The sequence below is a fragment of the Lodderomyces elongisporus genome, chromosome 2 (assembly GCF_030384665.1).
Source record: "Lodderomyces elongisporus chromosome 2, complete sequence".
NCBI classification, from domain to species: Eukaryota; Fungi; Ascomycota; class Pichiomycetes; order Serinales; family Debaryomycetaceae; genus Lodderomyces; species Lodderomyces elongisporus.
In genome coordinates this window covers 896,491-913,572 of record NC_083674.1, presented here as the reverse complement: position 1 = coordinate 913,572, position 17,082 = coordinate 896,491, and the positions used below count along the sequence as shown (strand labels likewise).

The 17,082-nt window shown below is 36.2% G+C and overlaps 6 protein-coding genes across 6 annotated transcripts; 4 read left to right on the top strand and 2 right to left on the bottom strand. All coding sequences in view use genetic code 12, as the record gives it.

Annotated features, from left to right (window-relative positions):
• Positions 1-1,077: 1,077 nt before the first annotated feature.
• On the bottom strand, positions 1,078-1,845 carry GPM2 (phosphoglycerate mutase 2; the record flags this gene model as incomplete). The annotated part of the gene is made up of 1 exon (XM_001526793.1): positions 1,078-1,845. The coding sequence occupies one exon, from the start codon at positions 1,843-1,845 to the stop codon at positions 1,078-1,080; it is 768 nt and encodes a 255-aa protein (XP_001526843.2).
• Positions 1,846-3,248: 1,403 nt separating this feature from the next.
• On the top strand, positions 3,249-4,205 carry PVL30_001644 (uncharacterized protein; the record flags this gene model as incomplete). The annotated part of the gene is made up of 1 exon (XM_001526792.1): positions 3,249-4,205. The coding sequence occupies one exon, from the start codon at positions 3,249-3,251 to the stop codon at positions 4,203-4,205; it is 957 nt and encodes a 318-aa protein (XP_001526842.1).
• A 1,153-nt stretch (positions 4,206-5,358) lies between these two features.
• SSA2 (Hsp70 chaperone) lies at positions 5,359-7,293 on the top strand (the record flags this gene model as incomplete). Its single annotated transcript, XM_001526791.2, has 1 exon — positions 5,359-7,293. The coding sequence occupies one exon, from the start codon at positions 5,359-5,361 to the stop codon at positions 7,291-7,293; it is 1,935 nt and encodes a 644-aa protein (XP_001526841.1).
• Positions 7,294-7,887: 594 nt separating this feature from the next.
• PVL30_001642 (uncharacterized protein) lies at positions 7,888-8,343 on the bottom strand (the record flags this gene model as incomplete). Its single annotated transcript, XM_001526790.2, has 1 exon — positions 7,888-8,343. The coding sequence occupies one exon, from the start codon at positions 8,341-8,343 to the stop codon at positions 7,888-7,890; it is 456 nt and encodes a 151-aa protein (XP_001526840.2).
• A 3,230-nt stretch (positions 8,344-11,573) lies between these two features.
• On the top strand, positions 11,574-13,601 carry ACS2 (acetyl-coenzyme A synthetase 2; the record flags this gene model as incomplete). Its single annotated transcript, XM_001526789.2, has 1 exon — positions 11,574-13,601. One exon carries the CDS (start codon positions 11,574-11,576, stop codon positions 13,599-13,601), a length of 2,028 nt encoding a protein of 675 aa, XP_001526839.1.
• Positions 13,602-14,423: 822 nt separating this feature from the next.
• On the top strand, positions 14,424-15,398 carry PVL30_001640 (uncharacterized protein; the record flags this gene model as incomplete). Its single annotated transcript, XM_001526788.2, has 1 exon — positions 14,424-15,398. One exon carries the CDS (start codon positions 14,424-14,426, stop codon positions 15,396-15,398), a length of 975 nt encoding a protein of 324 aa, XP_001526838.2.
• Between the last annotated feature and the right edge of the window lie 1,684 nt (positions 15,399-17,082).

The window sequence follows — 17,082 nt, the reverse complement described above, 5'->3', positions numbered from 1 at the left end:
TTTTTTTATTTCTTTCAATATACCAACAGAAATAAAATAGTGAGAAAAAAGTAATCAACGGGATCCTTAATTCTATAAAAATAGGATTATTTAGGACCACAAGTAAGCTATATGTGAACGGAACTAGCCAGCTAGCACAAAACATTCAAGAGAAACGTCAATGATCAAAAGTCTTCACAAGTGGGAAAAAGCTTTAATAAAGTTTGGTAAAAATTTGTTCAATTAAAAACATAGAAGGAAGAAAAAGGAAAACTATTAAAAAAAAAATTGCAAGTACTATCACTAGACAAAAATATAGTAGAGATTAAACACAAGAACTTGGTGGATAGAGAGAATTATCGAGAGGGAGTTGGTGGGAGTGGGAGTGGGAGTGGGAGTGGGAGTGGGAGTGGGAGTGGGAGTGGGAGTGGGAGTGGGAGTGGGAGACAATACCTTTAATTTTTTATGTTTTTTTGGTTATATTGGTGCAAACACATCTTGCCAATACGTTTCTCCATTATCTATAAATAGTTTATTTTATAAACAGAATTTATATTGTAGTACATATGATAATGATTGAGGTGGAGAGAAAACTAAAAATGTGTTTATCCATGGACATATCGAACTGGTTGGCAATAAAGATCTCATTCTTCTTTTTGAACATAAACCTTGTTTGAATACATCTTTTGTTTCCAGTAAATGTCAAATACAATGTATATATATATATATATGTAAACATATATGAATGTAAATACAGTGCATGTATAAATATACATTGTCAAAACTAGCAGTCGGTTCTGTACTTTCCCGTCTAGAGAAAGTTTTCCTTTCCTGTTTCTCCAATGTTCAGCAGTCGACTCCATAAAAAAAAGGGTTGACTCCACTCCATAAACACAATAGTGGCATTCCTGAGCTATTGACATCTCCATATTACAAAGTATTTTATAGCTCCTTTTTTGTAAATTTTTTTTTTCTTTCCTTTTGCTGTTGTTGTTCTTCTTTTTGCTCCAACTTTAACCAACAAACTGGATCACATAGTGTACCATGCCACCTTGCAAGTTGATCACAATTTCCAATGTCCAATTCCCAATTTATAATTTATTTCAGCAGCAATCCTTCATTCTTTACTTTTTCCATCCCCTTTTCGGCTTTTTCTTTATCCAAATAATAATATGGCTTTACAAGCTCACCTCTATCATCCAACTCAAACACTAGCGGTACACCTGTGGGAACATTGATCTTGCTAATATCTTCATCACTAACCTTGTTCAAATACTTTATTAAGCTTCTTACAACACTGCCATGTGTCACAATTAATACCGTTTTGTTCAATTGCACCATCTGATGATCCATTATCTCGTATTTGAAGAACGGAATAAGCCGATCCATCACCATACTCAAGCTTTCACCTCGTGGTAATATATTTTGATTCAACAAGTCATTGTACTTCTCATCAATGCTCGGGTCATTTTCGTCCAAAGGGATCAATGGTGGCGTGCCATGATAATCTCTTCTAATAAATTGAAACTTCTCCTTATCCGATCCCAATTCCTGAAAAACTTGGTGCTTATCACGACCTTGATACTGGCCATAGTGACGCTCATTTAACCTCCATGACTTGATATGGTCAACCCAAGGTTTTCCCAAGACTTTTAAAATAATAAACCCTGTCTCAATCGATCGAATCAATTTTGATGTATATAGTATATCCGGCGATAAATTATTCTGCTTGAGTAATTCGCCGGCATACTTCGCTTCGTCTTTACCCTTGTCTGTAAGCGGGATGTCTATCCATCCACAAAACTTATTTTCGTGATTCCATTGCGATTCCCCATGACGGAGAATGATCAACTTGTGAATAGCCATTTAATGAAAGACTAACCAATTCAACTATGGGTATTACTGAAATAATCGTAAAGAAAATAAAAATGAATTAGAAGGGAATGTGTGCAATTTTGCGACGGATAAGACTAAACTTTTCAGTGTGATACTTGAAAAGCAACTGTTGCATTATCTAGTCTAGTTATCTTTCCACTCTATATTTTTTTGCGCGCTTCGAAAATCTCACGTGATCCATATATTGCATAAGTTTAACACTCTGAAAGTAAAGCTGTCTCGGACGAAACTAGGGCGGGGGGAAGGGAGGAAAGGGAAGAAATACATAAGTTGCACCCTTTTTCTTGCAAATATTTGTATGCTGAAGCATTTCCTTGTGAGGAGGATATATGTAATATCTTGTCAAAAGGAAATTTCAAAAAAAGAACAGAATAGGAAAAAGAAAAAAGAAACGTTGAAACGATGTATTGAAAAACAAAACTGAGCTTTCATCTCTTTTTCCCCTTCTTTTTTTCTTATAATTTTTTCCCCGTTATTTTTTTTTTTTTTCTTTTTCCCTTCAATTAAGCACCAAATTATGATGAAAATTTTTACTCATTGTTCATTTGTTGTACATCGTTGTATTTGAAAAATTGTAGAACAAAAAAAACAGAACATTGGTCCTTAGAGATAAGATAACTATTTAATCATATATTTATTTGGTTTACTAGTTGATCATGGAAGCTTTGCACGGAGAAAGAAAAAAAAAAGTGCATGTTTTTGAAGTAGAATAATTGAATAGTTTATTTCAATGTAACAGGGTTTAAGCGGTAATTGGGGGTTGGGGGTAAGGCTGGGAAAGGCAGGTGGAGTGAAATGTGGACAATAGGAGGAACAGAAAAATGTAACATGGAATCTTTGCAGGGGGGGGGGGGGGGGGGGGGGTGGGGGGGAAACCAAAGCAACGCAACATTGTTGCAATATGTCCAAACGGCACCAAAAAAAATGAACCGACCTTGTTTTGACTATGACAACTACATACTTTCCTTCGTCTTTCTCTTCAGTTTTTTCTTTGTTATTATTATTTTATTTCAATTTAGTTCAGCTAGATGACCTTTGGGTTTAATGTTTTGAGTTCAAAGTAGATAAATAGGATGATATTCGTCTTGTATGTGTACAAGTATTTTCTTTTTCTTATTACTCTGATATGTTTTAAAAGTTAACACTGCAAGTTATCTGAAAGTCACCATTATCAATTGAACGATAGATCACAGACTAATAGTGCTATAGAAAGTTGACAATTGCAGTACAAATAAATTTTAATTTTCCCACATCTTAACTCACTCCTCCCACGCCCCAGGTTCTTTACAAATTGGAAAAAAAAAAAGAAAGAGACTGGAGAGCAAATAATAAAAAAAGGAAAAAAAAAAAGAAATTAAAATTTACGTGAGATTATGACGGCAGCGGCTTTAAGATCCACGCTCTTCGCTTCAAATCATTTAAATACCACACCAACACACTCCTCATCATTGTTGCCAACTTTAGAAACACAACAACAACAACAGCAAACACCACCACCACCACCGATAGCCATCAAGGAAGTAGAACTAGAACAAGAACCAAAACAAGAACAAGAGCAAGAACAAGTTCAGGAACAAGTTCAAGAACAACGTCAACTCAACACTCCACCTAGATCACCCTCTACCACGCTTGATTTAGCATCTATTTACAAAAGACTCAATATACGTATCCACCATTCTCCATTAATGCCACAGCCATCTAAGATCAAGCACGGCAGTCCATTTTCATGGGACGATATTGTGTACATTTCGAATACAAACCAGTTGGAGTTATTTGCACGTTCCGAAGAGCAGACTAACGATTACCACAAGTTCAAGCAGTATTTGAAGGACAACAATATCACAATTAATGACTATATATTGAAACACGAATTGCATTGGAAACAATCAGATTTGCGATTGCAGCAGCATGTCATCACTGGAAAAAGTGAATATAGCACAGAGTATCCACAAGATCTAATATTTCACAATGTTGACGACTTGAAGATTTTACCCAACAAGTACCCATATTACTTTGATAAGAATATAGCACATCTTTGCGTTTGGTCGAAGCTCACCATTCCCAATGATGTGAATTCTACAGTTGGGGACATATCGCCATTGACCAGAAGGATAGTTGACAAATATTTGGAAAAGACGTTGGGCTCAAGAGGGGTTACGAAAGACCAGTTTGTATGGTTCAGAAACTGGAGCAGTTTGCAAAGTGTGAGGAGTATAAGTCATATACATGTGATTTTGCGAGATGTGGACCCTAAGGTTATAGACGAAGTTATGCAATGTGGTGGAACCCCCTTGAGTATAGAGGAGTATAGGGAGATTTTGAACGAGTGATTGGATAAATCCACTTTCTAATTTTTTACTTTTTACTTTTTACTTTAATTTTTCCTTTGGTGTCCTTTTTTGGTGTCCTTTTTTTGGTTTGTTTTCGTTAATTATAGAAAAATGTTTATAGAAAAGGTTTATAAATTGAATTTAGAAAAGCATATAAGTAGATATAGAACTAATTGTTTTTTTTTCCTTCCTAATATAGGCCATGTAATGTATGTATTGATGGATCTGGTATCTCTTTAGTTATCGAACTCAACTCTTTCAGTATTTGAATGGTCTTGAATCTAACAGTTAAGCGGTGGACTTTCTAATTGAGGCTGCAGCTTCTCTTTTCTTTTCTTTTTTCTTTTCATTTTGTTTCCCTTTCAAAAGATAAAAATTGTAAGAGACAAACACCTGTCAATGTACATAATACAGTACAAGAGGCATTGGCTTTGTATAATTACGTCATCAAAAGTTTTTTCAAGATCAGTGGATACTAACTGACACAAGAACCACCAATGTCTTGTCTCATTTTTTTTTTCATTTCTGTTTCATCAGTCTTTTTTTTCCCCACCAAAACCAAAAAAAATCATCAACAAACAAATAAAAGTGTTTTCTATCATTAACAGAATTGTACTAGAAGGTTCTACTACATTCATGAATCATCTGGTAGCTCTAATTACGTAATGATAAACGCTATTCATCTTTCTCCATCTCTAAAATTCAGAACAAAACATTTTCCAAATTTTTTTCTTTCTAATTTGTGATACTGCTTACATAAGCATTTCCTTCTATTCAATTCCATTCAATTCCATTTGACTTTAAAAAAGTTCAAAAGTCTGGTTTTGTGCTAGGCGATATCGTCGAGGAAAACAAGAAACACAAGGTCCCCCCCCATCATTTAGTATTAATTTTTCCCACACGATAGTGGCTGTAACAATAAAGGTGTTAAAAATTTTTTTATTTTGTTAAACCTATTTTTTTTTTTTTTTTGGTCAATTGCAAAATGTTGAAAAATTTCTATAAATTGATTGCAATATCCAACCTCTTTTCTTCTTGAACTTCTCTCAATTCTTTTTTTTTTTTTTCGTTTTTCCTTTCCTTTTCTTTCTTTCTTTCTTTTTTATATTCATCATCTACTGATAACTATTTATAAACATAATATATAAGAAAAATGTCTAAAGCTGTTGGTATTGATTTAGGTACTACATACTCCTGTGTGGCACACTTTGCTAACGACAGAGTTGAAATCATTGCAAATGACCAAGGTAACAGAACCACTCCATCATTCGTTGCCTTCACTGACACCGAGAGATTGATTGGTGATGCCGCCAAGAATCAAGCTGCTATGAACCCAGCAAACACCGTTTTCGATGCCAAGCGTTTGATTGGTAGAAAATTCGATGATGCTGAAGTTCAAAACGATCTTAAACATTTCCCATTCAAGATTGTGGACAAGGCCGGTAAGCCAAACATCCAAGTTGAATACAAAGGTGAGACCAAAGTGTTCACTCCAGAAGAAATCTCATCCATGATCTTGTCCAAGATGAAGGAGACTGCTGAAGGATTCTTGGGTACCAAGGTCAACGACGCTGTTGTCACCGTCCCAGCCTACTTTAACGACTCACAAAGACAAGCCACCAAGGATGCTGGTTTGATTGCTGGTTTGAACGTTATGAGAATCATTAATGAACCAACCGCTGCTGCTATTGCTTATGGTTTGGACAAGAAATCCGAATCTGAAAAGAATGTCTTGATCTTTGACTTGGGTGGTGGTACTTTTGATGTCTCCCTCTTGTCCATTGAAGATGGTATCTTTGAAGTCAAGGCCACTGCCGGTGACACTCACTTGGGTGGTGAAGATTTCGACAATAGATTGGTTAACTTTTTCATCCAAGAATTCAAGAGAAAGAACAAGAAGGATATCTCTGGTAACCAAAGAGCCTTGAGAAGATTGAGAACTGCTTGTGAAAGAGCAAAGAGAACCTTGTCCTCATCTGCACAAACCTCAATTGAAATTGATTCATTATACGAAGGTATTGACTTTTACACTTCAATCACCAGAGCCAGATTCGAAGAATTGTGTGCTGACTTGTTCAGATCCACTTTGGACCCAGTTGAAAAAGTTTTGAAGGATGCCAAGATTGACAAATCAAGTGTCCACGAGATTGTCCTTGTTGGTGGTTCTACAAGAATTCCAAAAGTTCAAAAATTGGTTTCCGACTTTTTCAACGGTAAAGAGCCAAACAGATCAATCAACCCAGATGAAGCTGTTGCTTACGGTGCTGCTGTGCAAGCTGCCATCTTATCTGGTGACACCTCATCAAAGACACAAGACTTGTTGTTGTTGGATGTTGCACCATTGTCATTGGGTATTGAGACCGCTGGTGGTATCATGACCAAGTTGATTCCAAGAAACTCTACTATTCCAACCAAAAAGTCAGAAACTTTCTCTACTTATGCTGACAACCAACCAGGTGTCTTGATTCAAGTGTTTGAAGGTGAAAGAGCCCAAACCAAGGACAACAACTTGTTGGGTAAATTCGAATTATCAGGTATCCCACCAGCACCAAGAGGTGTTCCACAAATTGAAGTTACCTTTGACATTGATGCCAATGGTATCTTGAATGTCTCTGCTTTGGAGAAGGGTACTGGTAAGACACAAAAGATTACCATCACCAACGACAAGGGTAGATTGTCCAAGGAAGAAATTGAAAAGATGGTTAGTGATGCTGAGAAGTTCAAGGAAGAAGATGAGAAGGAAGCCAACAGAGTTCAAGCCAAGAATGGTTTGGAAACTTATGCTTACTCATTGAAGAGCACTTTGAACGAAGAGCAATTCAAGTCCAAGTTGGATGCCAGTGAGATTGAAGAAGTCACCAAGGCTGCTGACGAGACCATTGCTTGGTTAGACTCCAACCAAACTGCTTCACAAGAAGAGTTTGACGACCACAAGAAGGAATTGGAAAGCAAGGCTAACCCAATCATGACCAAGGCATACCAAGCCGGTGCCGCTCCAGAAGGTGCTGCTGGTGCAGCTGGTGGATTCCCAGGTGGCGCTCCTCCAGCTCCAGAAGCTTCAGGTCCAACTGTTGAAGAAGTTGATTAAACATGAATTTTTTAATGACCCCCTCCCTGCTTCATTTTGCCTATGATGAAGAATTAACTTGAAGATAAAAATAAAAAATAGAAATAATTATAAATGCTATCAGCAATAAATTGTAATGATGGTGATAGTTTTATTCGTGTATTATTAGTTGGTAATTTTAACTAAACACACCCACAAACATATTTTATATATATGTATTTATATATTATTAAAGAAGAAAGAAAAGTTTATAGAATATCTAATAGACTTATTTGATAGAAAGTAAATTCAAGAGTGTTGGGTAGCAATTAAGATTCTTTAAAAGTTTTCAGAATTTATATAAAAATGTGTGCATAGTTTATTGAACCAGTATGGCAACTGATATTTGGGCTGTATTTTTTTTTTTTTAAAAAAAAAATTCCAGGGAGTTGATTTAGTATCTCTAAGCAAGTAAAGATAGATTGGACAATGCCAGTGATGTCAACTTTTGTTTTATTTTTACCTCAGTCTTTGTATTTAAATTTTTTTTTATACCAAATCTTGGGATGATTTGTAGTATTTGAATTAGTAAATATGGTGCAAATCTCCATTATGATAGCTATAAATTGCATTTTCTTAATCTCTATTATTCTGACCTCGTTCTTTCTCCATAATCTCCTGTTTTTTCCTTCTCAAGTTGTCTTGATCCTCAACCTTCTTTGCTTTTCTTAACTTTTCTCTTTCCTCTAAGACTTTTTTGCTCACTCCTCTATCACTTTCGTCTCCTTCACCTTCACCTTCGCCTTCACCTTCGCCATTACCATTTCCCTGTTCATTTAAATGACTTAGACTCTCCAGCTCAATGTCGTTGGGCCAGTCCCGACCGATTTTCAGTAATTCACGCATTTCCTCTATTTGGACTAGGTCTGGCTGGTTTGGTGGTGGTTTGCTTTCGATTTTTGTTTCATTGGTGAGATTATCGTGTTGGATTGTTTGTGCGGGTACCTTATCGGCATCTTGTGATGAATCAGATTTATATGTGACGAGGTCGGCTGCTTCCTGACATTTCTCTTCGTAAGGTGCTGAGCTCATGTTGAAAGGTTAAAGTTGAGCTTGGTAGGTTTAGTTGGACACTGAATTGGTGTATGTGGCTCAACTATGGTAGTAAAATTTGAGGTCGTTACCAAGTGTAGAATAATTTTGACATTTTGCTCCAAGGTTGCTGTTTAATCGAATTTGCAGCCGCAGCCGCAGCCGCAGCCGCAGCATAGTTGTGATTTTATTTTATTTTGCCCTTTTTCTATTCCTTGTAAATCTACTGTATGTTATTTACACACATAACCATAGATATATATATATATATATATATATATATATATATATATATGTGAATGAACTATGTTTAGTATAATTATTTTTGTTGTTGGTCTGAATATTGTGTTTATGTTTTGCAATGCAAATTTTCAGAAGTTATCAATCAAAGTTTACATCTTTCACTGAATTTGTAGAAAATGATTCTTTGGTTACTTTCTTTCGGCAGAAACTATTCTTTCTTTTTTTTCAAATCTTAATTTCTTTTTTGTTCAATACTCTTTACGTATAAAAAAGAAATATATACATGGTGGGTGTGGTGGTCTCTCTATTTTTACAATTGCATTTAATAGTCACACATGACTGAACCTGTGAGTAGGAGACACAGGGGAGACACAGGAGAAACAAGTGGCGGGAGAGATAATTGTCGCAATTTTCAAAGTCGGAAATAATCAATACACGTCACAACAGCTGAGTTTGTGCGTGTACTGTGACCAAAGAATAGTTACGTGTTCTCTTTTCTTCTCTTTTTTTTTTCTTTTTTTTTTTTTTGGGCTTTTTACAAAAGAGGGGAACAATTTGTTGGCTTCTGCTCACTTAGTTTTCGTTGGCTTTTGTTCTCGTTGGACTACAGAGTATAGTGGGACTCAGATGTAGTTTTTGTGTACTCTGACTATAACAATTATACTGTTGAGAAGTACACCAATCAGAATTCGTCTGTTGCATTCAAATTCAACAGCTTCTTCCTTAGCTGTTCTGCAAGTGTAGAAATAAGCATTAGTTCACATTGAAACAAAGCAAAACGAAGTAAGCAAAGATAATAGTAAGGTCGGACATATCTTGACTGTAACTAAATAATGTGTGTGTGTGTGTGGGGGGGGGGGGGAAGGAGATGGTGCGTAGTGACAGTGGTGAGCGTATCCGGGGGAAAGGCAAAAGTCCGATGTGGTCGTGAGATCTGTTTTCCACCACCTCCCCCCCAGCTGTGCCAAAACAAAGTATTGGAATTTTAAAAAAAAAATAAAAAAATAAAAAATAAAAAATAAAAAAATAAAAAATAAAAAAAAAAAAATAAAAAAAAAAATATATTCTTTTTTTTTTTTCACTAAAACCAAACGAGAAACTCCGAAAGAGTTGATATTGTGTGGAATAGGAAAAGCAGCAATACCGGAAACGAGAACAAGAGGTCGGCCATTGGAAACAAGAACTTTGATGGAAGCTGAAATCACTAAACAAACCAAAAAAGTATTAATTGCATCCTTTCAACCGTGATGTTCACTAGTCCCTGAACTTTACCTATCAAGCGTTTTTTTTTTTTTTTCAAAAATAGGAAAGTAAAGAAATTATAAAATAATATAATATAATATAAAACAAAACAAAATAAAACGATAAATGTCAATTAACAGACAAATAGAGAGGGACAAATAGAGAGAGAATGAGATAAAGAGATAAAGACAGAGAGGTAAGTTTGTTATTCATGATTAGAAGAACTTTGGGAATTGTGGCTGGTCAGTATAGAGCTGTATACAGAGTGTACCCAACAAAATTTTTTATAAAGACAAGGTGCACTTGTGTACAGTTGTTGAGCAGCTTCATATTCCATATCTCTAACCCCTATCAAAGGCTACCATTGCACCTTCTTTTTTTTTTTTTTTTCTTTTTTTTTTGTACTTCCCTCTCCTACTCTACTCTACTCTACTCTACTCTGCTCTATTCTATTCTAAATTGAATATGGACAGTATGAGATTGTACTGTACTGTACTGTATTGTATTGTATTTGCACTTTATCTTAATTGTTGTTGTTGTTGTGTTTTTTAATTTTTTTTTTTTTATTTTTTGTGAAATAAATGACTTTGTATCTTTCCATTTCAAAGAGACTATTAATTTTTTTTTTTTTTTGCTCAACATAAATGTGCAGATGTTTATGTATGAGGTGTGTGTTTTCTATTACTCTATAGCTTATATTTCAATTTACAGCTTCCAAACCTTTGCAGTTGTATCGTTCTCCCACTGTAAAATGTCCGCCAATAATTTCATCTCTAATTCTGGCAGAAGGGTTTATGGATATATAAATACAAGAATGACTACCAAGCAAACAAACATCTAAATTAAAGAAAAAAAAATAAACAGAATAATTTCACACCAATTGTCTTGAAATGTCGAGTGAAACTTCGCTCGAAAGGAACGGTGTTATCCCACTGGATTTATACGTTCCGTGGAAATACAGGACACGGCGGTATTTGATTTTTTTTGCTTTTTTTTGAGCCATGGCCTGTATCGCTCTTTATAGTATTTTTTTCTTTATCAATCTCAACTATTAGCTCTAGTTCTGACTCTAGTTCTGACTTTATCTCCAATTCGAGTTTCAATGACCTATTGTTAGGCCATTGCTCGTTTAGGATCAGTACACAATGTTTCCTCTAGCATATATTCTCTCTCTCTCTCTCTCTCTCTCTTTCTCTTTCACTCTGCATGTGCGACTCTCTTCCGGAGTGTTTTTTTTTTTTAAATTTTTTTTTTTAAATTCTTTAAATTTTTACTCTGCCTGTGTGCCCCGCATAAAAAATAAAAATAAAAAAATATTTTATCCTCTCCTCGAATAAATTTTCCAGAACCAAAAATAAAAAAGGAAGAGAACCAGAGAAAATATATATATATATATATATATATATACATATATACATATATATATAAAAACAAAGAGCCCTCAGAAAATAATACATCAGGCAAAAACAAAAATAATACAGAATAGATTTGAACAAGTTGTATCTCCCGTTTATTAGTCTAGTTTCTGTTTTTATTCATCTTCAACAAAGTCTAAGCATATAACCTTGTGATTTATATCGACGAAGAGATTCATATTCACTCCATTGATACCTATAATTATTACTCATAAGCTCCTGCCTACGCTAACTACTAGTACCACCACCACCACTACAAACACTATATTTATTCAATCGTTCTCCTCTCTCTCTTTCTACAAAAAAAAGATTATAAATTTCCCCTAAACGATGGCTTCAACTGAAAATCATACTGTTGTGCACGAGGCAAATGGCGTGCCCTTTAGAGCTACTCCAAAGGAATTCTTTGAAAGACAACCTAGCTCAGGTGGCCATTTAAAAGACATTGACCATTACCGTGAACTCTATGAGAAATCCATCAATGATCCTCAAGGATTCTTTGGCCCATTGGCTAAGGAAATGTTATCATGGGACAGAGACTTCCACACCATCAAGTCTGGTACTTTGAAAGAAGGCAATGCCGCATGGTTCCTCGGAGGCCAATTGAATGCCTCATACAATTGTGTCGATAGACACGCCTTAAAGAACCCAAACAAGCCAGCTTTGATTTATGAGGCCGACGAAGATAGCGACTCATACATTATCACTTATGGAGAATTGTTGAAGGAAGTTTCCAGAGTCGCTGGTGTCTTGCAAAGCTGGGGTGTGGGTAACGGTGACACCGTTGCTGTCTATTTGCCAATGAATGCCCAGGCCATTATCGCCATGTTGGCCATCACCAGATTGGGTGCAGCACACTCGGTGATTTTTGCCGGTTTCTCTTCAGGCTCGATCAAGGACAGAGTCAATGACGCCCAATGTAAAGCATTGATTACTTGTGACGAAGGTAAGAGAGGTGGAAGAGTCACAAACATCAAGAGATTGTGTGACGATGCTTTGGAGAGCTGTCCAAGCGTTAAACATGTCTTGGTCCACAAGAGAACCAACAACAAGGAGATTGCAATGAAGGAAGGAAGAGATTTCTACTGGGACGAGGAAACCGTTAAGTTCCCAGGTTACTTGCCTCCCGTATCAGTAGACTCTGAAGACCCATTGTTTTTGCTTTATACTTCGGGCTCAACCGGTACTCCAAAGGGTGTTGTTCACACCACCGCTGGTTTCCTTTTGGGAGCAGCATTAACCACCAAGTACGTGTTTGACGTTCACGAAGAGGATATTTTGTTCACCGCAGGTGACGTTGGTTGGATCACTGGCCACACTTATGCCTTGTATGGACCATTATTGCTCGGTATCCCATCAATCATCTTTGAAGGTACCCCAGCATACCCAGACTATGGTAGATTCTGGCACATTGTGCAAAAACACAGGGCGACACACTTTTACGTTGCCCCTACAGCATTGAGATTATTGCGTAAAGCAGGCCAAGAGGAGATTAAGAAGTACGACATCTCCTCATTGAGAACCTTGGGTTCAGTTGGAGAACCAATCTCACCAGATATCTGGGAATGGTACAATGAATATGTCGGTAAGGATCAATGTCACATTTCAGACACTTATTGGCAAACCGAGTCTGGATCCCACTTGATTGCCCCATTGGCTGGTATTACACCAAACAAGCCAGGATCTGCATCATACCCATTCTTTGGTATTGAAACTGCATTGATTGATCCAGTCTCTGGTGCTGAGATTAAAGGCAATGACGTTGAAGGTGTCTTGGTGGTTAAGGACCACTGGCCATCAATGGCTAGAACTGTTTACCACAACCACACCAAGTATATGGACACATATATGAATCCATACCCAGGCTACTATTTCACCGGTGACGGTGCTGCTAGAGACCATGATGGTTACTACTGGATCAGAGGTAGAGTCGATGATGTTGTCAATGTCTCTGGCCACAGATTATCCACCGCTGAGATTGAAGCTGCGTTGATTGAAGACCAAAAAGTTGGTGAGGCGGCTGTCGTTGGTATCAATGATGACATTACCGGTCAAGCTGTGATTGCATATGTTGCATTAAAGGACTCCAACACCGAGCAAACAGAAGAAGATCTCTTGACCTTGAGAAAAGAATTGGTCTTGATTGTGAGAAAATCTATTGGTCCATTTGCCGCACCCAAGGCTGTGATTGTTGTTGCAGACTTGCCAAAGACAAGATCGGGTAAGATTATGAGAAGAATCTTGAGAAAGATTAGTTCGAACGAAGCCGATCAGCTAGGCGACATTACCACTTTGCAAAACCCGCAATCGGTGGAAGGTATTGTTAAGTCCTTTGCTGCTCAATACGGAAAGAAATAAGTTTAAAGGGGAGGGAAGGCTTTTGAAAGGGCACTTTATTGCTATGTAAGATCGGCGATTGTGGTGGTATTAATATCATTTTATTTATTTTCAAGTATGTCTATTGTTTTGTTTAGCAAAGAAAGAAGATTTCTTACATATATATATATATATATAGTCCATCCAGTACAAATGTATATTAATCTGGAAAATGAAGTTTTTTTTTTTTTTTTGGAGAGAATGAATACGCCGTTGGCAACGTAAAATTTAAAAATTTGAAAGCGTAAAGAAGGAAATGTGCAAAACTTAGTCAAGGGGGAAGGGAAAGGATGAAAAGGCAGAAATTTTGAAAAGGAAGCATAGATTGGCATGCCTGTTAGTGCCCTTAAAGGGTCTTTTGCGTTTCCAATTTGTTTATTTTTTAGTTTTTGCAAGGCTTTATTTTTGTTCATTTCGTTTTTTTAATGACTTTTTCTACAATGTAACAAACTAAAAAAGACTCCTTCGATGCAATTGGTGCGTTTCAGTAGTGATCAACTTGTTCATAACAGTTGCAACTTCATCGTTTTCATAAGATTGAACTAGTTTATTAGGCAGAAGGACAGAAGGATAAAACAGAGAGAGAAAAAGAGAAGAAGAGAAAAAGAGAAAAAGAGAAGAGGGACATGAGACAATTAAAGGAAAAAAAGAAGTTGCAGGGAAAAAAGATACACTCACGCATACACACTTACTCACATACAGACGGACGAGAAAACCTTTGAAATTTCGCGTAATTGTAATCACATCTCTTCTCCAATGCGATGGCTCATTACGCAAATGTCAAAGAAATTTAAAGCAAACACCATGGTTAAAATATGCACACATTCAGGCTCGTTCCATGCCGACGAGTCACTTGCAGTGTACTTGCTTAAATTGCTTCCGCAATTTCAGAACGCCGAGTTAGTGCGTTCGAGAGACCCAAAGGATTGGGAAGACAGTGATATTGTTGTTGACGTTGGTGGAAAATATGATGGTACCAAATTCTTTGATCACCATCAACGTGAGTTCAATACTACTTTTGGTGAGAATTACGAGACAAAATTATCTTCTGCGGGACTTGTATACAAGCATTTTGGAAAAGATATCATCAGAGAGGTATTGGGATTGGAAGATGGGGACAAGAATGTAGAGTTGTTGTACAACAAAATCTACAAAGAGTTTATTGAAAGTTTGGATGCTAACGATAATGGTATCAATAACTATCCAAAGGATGTTGAGTCCAAGTTCAACGATAGAAACATTACCTTGCCATCGATTGTTTCTAAATTGAACCCAAGATGGAATGAAAGTTGTACTGATGCTGATTACGACAGACAGTTTCTTATTGCAAGCGAGATGATGGGACGTGTGTTTGTTAGTTTATTGGAAGGATACGGCAAGGGCTGGCTCCCTGCCAAGTCCATTGTTGAGGAAGCTTTCAAGAGCAGATTTGATGTTGATCCATCTGGCGAGATTTTGGTGTTGTCCCAATTCTGTCCATGGAAAGAACATTTGTATGCCATTGAGAAAGATGCTGGGAAGGAAGGTGCCATCAAATTTGTATTGTTCCAAGACTCGAGCGGAAAATGGAGAGTATCCACAGTGAGTGTGACATCAAGCTCCTTTGAGTTTAGACAAGGTCTTCCAGAGAGATTGAGAGGATTGAGAGATGCCGAGTTGAGTGAAAAAGCAGGTATCGAGGGGTGTATCTTTGTCCATGCTGCGGGATTTATTGGAGGCGCAAATTCCAAGGAGGGTGTTTTGCAGTTGGCTAAGCTTGGCTTGAGTGATGGTAATTAAATCAAAAACAAAAGCAAAAGCAAAAAAAAAACCAAAAGCAAAAGCAAAAACAAAAGCAAAAGCAAAGAAAAAAAGCAAATGAACAAACTTAAATGAAGTTGCTTCGTAAACGAATACGGACTCGACGTCATAAATGCTTGTGTTTTGCTTCCTTTAAAAATTTTTTTATGTTGGTTTCTCAAAATTTTCTTTTATTTTGTCCTCTTGTGTAATTGGTAGAGAAATAAAATGGTAACTGAAATAATAGCACAACCTAGCTTTGTTAAACTAGCTCTCTTCCTATTTATTTTTTCTTTAATATATTTGAAACTTCATTAATTGCACAAATAGTTTGGACCCATCTTCTAACAAGTTATTTGATGTGATGAGCAAGAAAAATTAAAATAACAACAACAAAAAAAAAACAAACAAGAAAATTAAAATTAAAGAGGAATAAAAATTACATTTACGTTTTCGCATGGAAATACCAAATTGGGAAAGCGCAATTTAATTTTTTTTTTTTTGGGGGGGGGGGGGGAAGAACAAATAATGGAATGTGACCAGCTTTGTAAATGGGAAGTATAAATGTTAGTCTACTTGCGCTTTCTGAATTTCTTCTTATTTCCCTTTTTTTAATGTATATATATATATAAACGTATATATATAGATACTTATATATATTTGTATATTTGCTTCTTTTCTCTTTCAAAGACAATTTCTGCCAATGCGCTCTCACTACGTTTCTTGTGAAAGTCCTCTTTTTTTGTTTTGTGGATTGGAAGGGTGAAGTCATGAAACAGAAAAGGCGCTTCCCGTAATTGTTAAATATATATACATATATATATGAGTATATTATCTTTTCTCCCCCATTTTGAAGTTACATTTTACAATTGCGTTTTCGATAAATTTTGTATATGGTTGCATACCTTTGCATTACAAAGGACGTGGATGACCAAGAGACGCTTTTCGTAATTGTCTTTCTTCTTGAACCATACAGTCTATCCCTTTCTCTTTCTTCAAAAAAAGACAATACCGCATTCAAGTATGCCCTTTCCTTTCTCCGTTCTCCGTTTTCCGTTTTCCTTATTCCGGTTCTTGATTTTCTTTTTGAGTCAAAAGAACAAGTATATATATATATATATATATATATATATATATATATAAAATATGAGAGAGCCACAACCCAATGACTATATTGTAAAGTGTTCATAACCCTTGATGAGCATTTGTATTTTGTATCCCAGCAGACTATAATTGAAAGCGTCGTCTCTAATTGATTAGAGTGGATATTCAATACAATTCCAGTCTTCATTTTTTGCATTTTGCATTTTGTATTTTTCATTTTCTCCGTATATTTCAACTTGAACCTCATAATCAAACACCGCTCAATTGAACACGTTAATAATAAAAAAAAAGGTCTGGATCACAATAAGGTGTTGCTGCAGTCTATTGCAGTGTCACATCAGCATCCAGAACGTTGGTTTTGGGTTCCATCGGAACACAAATTAATAATGTTTGCGCTTTCAATTCACTTTTACTGAGCGCAAATTTCCAAAAAAAAAACAACAATAAAAAAGAGAGAGCAAAGCGCAAACTCATGTAAGCTATAATTTTTTTTCTCGTGTCTGCTTTTCGCTGTGGAATTTTTAGAAAAAGAAAAAAAAAATAATAAAAATTTTTCTGAAGATTACACAATACCCGCCAC